Genomic DNA, 8,442 nt, shown 5'->3' with positions numbered 1-8,442 from the left:
AATACACCAACCATCCACAGGCGAAATACACCAACCATCCACAAGCGGAAGTCGCTCAGGAGCCACAGGACCCTCACAATCCAGTATCAATTTCCCCCCACCATGCAGTTGCGAATCATGCACACTATCCACTGTGGAATCGATTTGGGCCAATGAGCCATACGTAGATGTAACTCAACAAACCTGGTTAACCAGGCTGCGAGTAATACTACAACCAAACAACAGGAAAGCTCTATTTATCATGCTTGGCTTGATCATGGCACAACAACTTGGCGGAAACTTCATCACTATGCAGTATCTTGGGGTGTTGTTTAGCAAAACAACGATCGGTATTGAACCAAAGGTAGCGACGATTTTGGTCCTAACTGTCGGCCTTATATCTAGCATTTTATCCACCATAACAGTGGAATCCGTTGGAAGAAGAACACTTTTGATTCTGTCTACGCTTGGCTCGTGTGTTACATTGATGATTCTAGCAATTTATCTTAGGTTCGATCAATATAAGCATGACGTTTCCAACGTCTCATCTGTTCCCGTTATCGACCTAATTATATATCAAGTAATGTTTCAAATTGGATTAGGTACGTTACCCAATGTTTTCCTATGCGAGTTATTTCCTACGGAACTAAAAGGCATTGTTGGTGCCATCATTGTGATTTTCGATGGTATAATTGGTTTTATGGTGTCGAAACTGTATCAAGTGATTACCGATAATGCAGGATCGTCTGCGGTTTACTTTATCTCCTCGATATCATGCTGCTTGGCATTTATGATGGTGTTCGTGTGGGTACCGGAAACAAAAGGAAAAACGTATCGCGAGATTGAAGCGCTTCTAGTTGGTAAAAACTTGAATTCTTTGAATGAAGGAGTTAGAACCGATGAAACGAATACGTAGATTGTGACAGGAAAAATTGCACCGTACGTCCGTGGCACGGTGTCTACATACTCGGCATATTTTATTTCCCATTTTTATTAGTATAACGATAAAGATTTACAATTTTATCACGATATGCAATTTTTGTAGTAACATAGTACTATTCGTTTGTACGTGTAGTTTTAGAAATGAGTCGAACGAAGGTGATGGTCATTTACAAACATATATATCGCATAAATTGACTTGCATTGAACTTAGAGGAATACATGTTCTCAAACTAAACTTTTTATCCATTTCATAACACGAACAATGTAACAATATCATTTAACTCGAGATAACTGAACAGCAGCAAAAGTTACAGAAGTAACATATTCAAGACTGACACGATGACATAACACTGTCAAGAACAATTCTTTATATATCAGCTGTTATCTATGCTGTTATTTTTTGCTTTTTGCAATATATAACATATGTATATCGCAAATACGTATGTTAATATTGTTACAATAAACGGCAAGTATGCTGAAAAAGTCGGTATGTATGCTAAAAATAATGTAATATAATTAACATAACACATTGTTAATAAGTACTTATATTACATTGTGTTTTGTCGCTGATAAGCATATGCGTTTACATATATAAATATATATGTGTAAGACATGGTCTTTTCAGCGCCATATTACAGTTATTACTGAAAAATATTTGAATATGTTAGTTCGAATATTATAGTAATTACTGTATCATAACACAGTGATAAATATCTAGCCTCGTCTAGCAGGAATTCTGTCCATTTGTCGAACGTTATTTTCGGTAAATTATGCCTATAATAATAGTGTTCAGTTCAGAAATTTATAACATTTCCTACTTTTAATATACGATAATTATTAAATGGCAAAAAGTTAAATATCGATGATTTAATAATGTTATGACTATCAATAATTATGTATTTAATGTGTATCTTTTAAACAGTTATCTTATTAAAAAGCTACAAGAAACATGGAGTTACTATCTATACATAAAATCACAAACAAGATTTTGAATATTCTATTTTATTTAAGTTTTATTGCAGACGAATTTCTTACAGACACACCCAGTGGAAATTAATTAAAGGAGTTCGAATGAAGACGAGTCAACTGTAATACCAAATACAGCTAAGGACCTAAACCTACATCATGCTAACTCGGTAACGTCGAGAACGATATTAAAATGGTAAAAAAACCACCGAGTTCACTGGGTAATGTACTCAGAATAGGGACCTTCTCAACCACGGTTCCATCGCCCCCCTCTTTCACAAAATATTACAAATTTTGTATAAAAAAATTCGAACAAATTCTTTCTTCCCATTTATTTGCAAAATATTAGTTCTTTGATCATTACCGAAAACAACAACAAAAAGAGCTTTAAAAACGACAGAAGCGAAAATTTAAACCTGAAAGTAAAGATTTAGTTAAACCAAAAACTAAACGTCATTTATATTATAATTCTCTGTAAGATGGCAATTCGTATATGTATCGGTATTTCACACATTCACTATTGCAAAAACGGGACTAGACGTGATATTATATAGGACTCTGTGTCGAGTGTTCTGTAATATCGATATCGAAAAATATCAGTGTTTTCCACGCTCTTTACAATTCATAACGTTGCGCCGTGACCATTGTAATTATCTAAAAAGTATTCTCGCCACATTTCCAGTACATGATCGTTTGAATGTGATCCGTTTTGTATACTTGGAGTTAAGTTTTGAAACTTTATAAGTGGTTATATAATAATCTGATGGATTCTAAAATTTAAAAATCTAAAAAGTTAATATAATAAATCTATTCTCCTGATAATTAATCTAAAACAATAACATCAATTCTTAACTGCATGTATAAACTAATTAAATATTAAAGTACTTATTAGGGACGGATTAATGCTTCTAGGAAGCATTGCATTTTGCAGTAAAGATACTTTATATAACCACGCACATGACTCACAAACGTTCCATCTAGAACATCTAATTTAATTTCAATACTTTAATCAGGAACCTAAAGGTGTTTTCGTAAGCCCTGTATAATACATACATATCCGAAAATAATAAAGGCACAGAGTGGCTTTATAAATCTTACCGATCAAGAATATAAAGATTCCCTTAAACCTAACTATAAAAAATCTAAAGGCTTCCTTATAAACCCTACCTATTAGAAATCAAGATCTTTCACTGTGTAACCCTGAAAAGAAGAATAAATCAGTAGCCATTAGGGCCAGCAAAATACGGCCATTATCCACTCGATATAATCCCGAGCAATAAATCGTGAGTGGACCACCTTTTCTTTTTCGCAATATTAATTAACTAAATTCATGTATAGAATAGAAAATTCTCAAGATAAATACACGAACAGTGCTTCATGCAATAGTTGCAATACAAATTAATTCACTAATGAAAATAAAAAAATTAAGATAAATACGAAACTTCCGCAAGTAAAAGTTGGATATTTTAATAATAAATAGTAGTATATGCACTCAAAACCACCTAATGACAAAATCCCCTATCACTTAGTTGCAAACCCAATAGCTCAAAGCCAATGTATACGAGAGTCCGATGATTCTTTACGTCGTGAGCCTGAACGCAATCTTATTCGATATAATTGGGGCAAGTGCACCAGGAATCGAGCAATATTGTACACATTCGCAGAAATTATAGATACGGTGTAAGTGTACTCAGTGTACGAAGATGCAGATGCAGGGAGGGAAAATGATTTGGGCGAAGCGTTTCCCTACAGAGAAAGTTACAAAGGAAAAAATATTTCGACACATGAGAGATCGTAGAAAATACGACAGTTTCAGTAGGAAACGTCGAAATAGAAGAAAAGTAAAGAGAACAAGAATTGCCGCGATAAAGGAAGCTATGCTCCAAGAAATTAAAGATAAATCAAATGCTGGATTATGATCGCAACGTAGCCGATGTAGTAACATAGAACAAAAATAACTAATAGTCGAAGCTGTGCAATTATTTTGGCTCATTTCAACTTTTATATTATAGGAAGTATGTATCATATAATAGTTGGCATTCGACTGTTCTAACATTATACTTAGGACGTTTCCTAGATATAATAAGTACAAAAACATTATTGTTCCTATGTCGAAATATTTAAAATTAATTCGTTAAATTTAAAGATATAACAAGGAGAATTAGAAGTGTTTATGTGTTGAAATAGTGTCGACTGTATGTAAAGGGGAAGTATCCTCAGAAGTACCCAGTATGGTTGTGGCATTCGTATAAATGGTACAAATCAATACGAAATCCGTTAATCGCGAGAATCAGTGTAAAGATTTCTTACAGTTGTTCTTACTTTGCGATAGATAATTACCAATGATCTTTCGTACAGTTTTTTAATAATTATGTGCGAACTGGATTCTACAACTTGATTTATTGAAAATCAATCGTGATTATATAATTGCGTGAAAGTACTCATTTCTGGCAGCATGACCCAGCGTAGGACGGTAAGCATTTAATATGATAATATAATAAATATTTTTGAAATTAACGGCTAGAAATTAAATATGGCAGAGTAACAAATCCTAAATTCTAATTCAACGAGAATATAAAAAAGCGTCTGTTTGATATACCTATTTCCAGCGAATTTAACTATTATTCTTTTATTTCCAAATAACAGAGACGAATCCATAGCAATTAAAGTTTTGATTCCTACGTCTCGATTTACAGTTTTGGCACATAATGAAATGTACTAACATATCGTGTCGATAATACCAAAGAATCGTCTGAACCTACGAATATGATTCGATATTTAAAAGTCACAATAATCTTAAATCTTCAACACTGAATCTTGATCGAACGTGATCATTTAAAATTTTGAATCTTTCACCCTGATTTAAACTGTCATGATCCACCAAAACATAATGTTCAAAGCTTAAAACTGTTACCTCTTATAAATATCGAATCATACTCAAAGGTTCAAACAGTTCTTCGGTATTATCTATACGACATGTTAATATATTTCATTAATTACAACAAATATTTAAGAAATATATAAAAACCTCTCAAATTATTATTGATTTGGAGGACACTCAAAGTAAATGATTTTAGAAGAAAGATGTCAAAGCATAAATAACCTTTGGAAAACGCCAAAACTCAAGTGAAAAACTCAAGTACGTCTTCTATCTATAATAACATCAAATAACATGAAGCATATTTTAATGCTGTTGATAGAAATACCATATATTGTATTTCTATTAAGATAGGAGATAGAAAATTTGTTAATTCCTTTGGAAAAATACTAATATTTAGATACGTATTAATATGTTTTCCGCGGTTTGGATGTTATATTCGCTTAAAAGTTTGCTTAAACTCTCTAATTAGAATGGAATTATGATTTCTATTCTTAACAAAGATATCTGTTTTCCAGGTTCCCAGGAGATCCTCTCAGGTTGATGATTTCAATCCTTTCCGTTCATCACCGGAAGGGGAAGCTCGTATGGTCCTCAACTCACAAGGCCAGCGATGCCTAATATCTATTACCGGTTAGTTTTCACTCTTGATATTTATCTGTAATTTCAATATGCAGAATGCAATTTCTTTTGCCTCCTCGAATTGATGTTTCATAGTGGTGTTCCTGAACTATTTCTCAATTCTAATGACTTACGTACCATCGTTTAAAGTTGCATTTCTATTCCATCGTACATTATAATAAATTTGACATTTCGATTCTGATATTCATCGCACTGATTCTTTATTATATCATAAATCGAGTGCAGACTTTTATATATTAATGAGAAATCTGAAATCGAAAATATGTACATTATTACACATTAATATACCTAGACTAATCGCAAGTCTCTAACAAATTTTACTACATGTAGTATTTTACTTCATGTAGTATTTTACTTCATGCAGTATTTTTCCTAATGCACATATAATGCGAATGGATTAACAGATTAATGATAGAATAGTTAAGAAGTGAAACTAGTGGAAAGCATTCCAGCTAACATCGCGAAGAGTTCAATTACTTATAGCCTGCGGTATGTATTAATTATAAATATATTAACAGTATATGTTAAAAGTACAAATTTGCATAAATATATGCAGTGTAATTATCAAACGACCGCAATACAATTAATATATGCTATATATAGCATTACCTGTCTCTCATTCCAGCAACGTTAGCCATGGTCATAGTCGGTGCAGTCAACGGATGGACAACGATTTCTCTTTATTATCTAATAGCCGGGATCGGCGGCGTGCCGCTGACGATAACACACGACGAATCTTCATGGGTGGTTTCTTTGACAGTACTTGGTTCAATGATCGGTTCACTTGTGGCTGCACAGTTGGCCGCCCGTAGCGGTTCTAACATCTGCCTCGTATTATGCAACACAATGTTCACCTTAGGCTGGTTCATCACCTACGACGCAACTTCCGTGCCAATGCTATACCTTGCTCGGGTGATTCTCGGTATAGGCGTTGGTATTGGCAGTACGGTAAATCCCATCTACATGTCAGAAATCCTCGACATCAAAATCAGTGGCTTCCTAGATTTTCTAATCGCAGCAAACGCATCTATCGGGACAATAGTGATCTACACCCTAGGACTCTGGATGATGTACAAGTCACTGCTGCTGCTTCTTGTAATACTATCCTTTATATGCTTCTTGTCGATCAAGTATTTCACCGGAACTCGATATTTCTCGGTGGCAACAGATCAAATGAGGCAAGTCACCAAAAATACTCACGGAGAGGAAATGGAATTAAGTGCTCCACGCGCACAGACCAGATACGAATTACACCAACAATCCAGAAGCGATTTATCCTCACAATCAAGAAGCGATTTACCCTCACAATCAAGAAGCGATTTACCCTCACAATCCAGAAGGGAGTTATCCTCGCAATCCATATCTGTACTACACTCAGAAGTCATATGCGAAGTATTACCGCAACCCAAAGGTCAAATACCCCTACAACCCTCGCGCGAATTACACTCACAATCCACAAGCGAATTACACCAACCATCCACAAGCGAAATACACCCAGAGCCCACAAGCGGAATACACTCACTAATAAGAAGGGAATTACACCGTTTAAATATACTCACTAGATATACCTGGTCAACCAAGCTGCGAGAAATACTACAACGAAGCAACAGAAAAGCTTTGTTTATCATGCTTGGCTTGATCATGGCACAACAACTTAGCGGAAACTTCATCACTATGCAGTATCTGCATGTGTTGTTTAGCAAAACAACGATTGGCCTCGACACATACGAAGCGACGATGTTGGTCCTGGGTGCCGACTCTATATCTAGATCTTTATCCCCCTTACAAGTGGAATCTATGGGAAGAAGAAAACTTTTGATTCTGTCTACGCTTGGATCGTGCTCTACATTGATTATTCTAGCAATTTATCTTTTGTTAGATCAACATGAGTTTGACGTTTCCAACTTCTCTATTCTTCCAGTTATCGACTTAATTATATATCAAGTAATGTTTCACATTGGTTTAGGTACGTTACCCAATATTCTCCTACGCGAGTTATTTCCTACGGAACTAAAAGGCTCTGTTCGTGCCATCATTGTAATTTTCGATGGTATAATTGGTTTTACCGTGCCGAAACTGTATCAAGTGATTACCGATAATGCAGGATCGTGCGGGATTTACTTTATCTTCGCGGCATCATGCTCGGTGGCATTTGTGATAGTGTTCATATGGGTACCGGAAACAAAAGGAAAAACATATAACGAGATTGAAGCGCTTCTAGCTGGTGAAAATTTGAATTCTTTGAATGAAGAAGTTCGAACCGATGAAATGGATATTCGTAGAATATGACAGGAAAAATTGCACCGTACGTCCGTGGCACGGTGTCTACATACTCGGCATATTTTATTTCCCATTTTTATTAGTATAACGATAAAGATCTACAATTTTATCTCGATATGCAATTTCTGTAGTAACGGAGTTTTATACGTTTCTAAGTGTAATTTTAGAAATGTGTCTAACAAAGCTGATGGTAATTTAGAAACATATGTATTGGATAAATTGACTTGAATTGAACTTAGAGGAACACATGTTCTCAAACTAAACTTTTTATCCATTTCATAACACGAACAATGTAACAATATCATTTAACTCGATATAACTGAACAACAGCTTGCAAAAGTTAGAAAAGTAATATATCAAAGAATGACAGGATAACATAATACTGACAGGAATAAATATTCTATATCTCAGCTGTTATCTATGCTGTTATTTTTTGTTTGCAATATATAACATATGTATATCACATATATGTATATCACATATACACATGTTAATATTGTTACAATAAACAGCAAGTATGCTCAAAAGGTCAGTATTTATGCTAAAAATAATGTAATATAATTAACATAACACATTGCTGATAAGTACTTATATTACAATGTGTTCTGTCGCTGATCAGCATATGTGTGTACATATACAATTATATATGTGTAAGACATGGTCTTTTCGGCGTTATATTATAGTTATTACTGAAAAATATTTGAATATGTTACTTCGAATATTATAGTAATTACTGTATGATAACACAGTGATAA

General features: G+C 34.2%; 2 protein-coding genes across 2 annotated transcripts; both read left to right on the top strand.

Moving 5' to 3' along the window:
* The first annotated feature begins 110 nt into the window (after window positions 1–110).
* LOC105681865 (facilitated trehalose transporter Tret1-like) lies at window positions 111–8,075 on the top strand. The gene is made up of 2 exons (XM_024372029.2): window positions 111–897; window positions 7,674–8,075. Exon 1 carries the CDS (start codon window positions 242–244, stop codon window positions 893–895), a length of 654 nt encoding a protein of 217 aa, XP_024227797.1. The 5' UTR covers window positions 111–241; the 3' UTR covers window positions 896–897; window positions 7,674–8,075.
* Window positions 5,968–8,075, top strand: LOC100749426 (facilitated trehalose transporter Tret1-like). The gene has a single exon (XM_012393322.3). It carries the CDS (start codon window positions 6,044–6,046, stop codon window positions 7,694–7,696), a length of 1,653 nt encoding a protein of 550 aa, XP_012248745.1. The 5' UTR covers window positions 5,968–6,043; the 3' UTR covers window positions 7,697–8,075.
* Window positions 8,076–8,442: the final 367 nt, after the last annotated feature.

The sequence above is a fragment of the Bombus impatiens genome, unplaced genomic scaffold (genome assembly GCF_000188095.3).
Source record: "Bombus impatiens unplaced genomic scaffold, BIMP_2.2 scf_2495, whole genome shotgun sequence".
In the NCBI taxonomy this organism is placed as follows: Eukaryota; Metazoa; Arthropoda; class Insecta; order Hymenoptera; family Apidae; genus Bombus; species Bombus impatiens.
The sequence above is the reverse complement of the archived record's forward strand: the minus strand, read 5'-3'. Positions and strand labels throughout refer to the sequence as shown.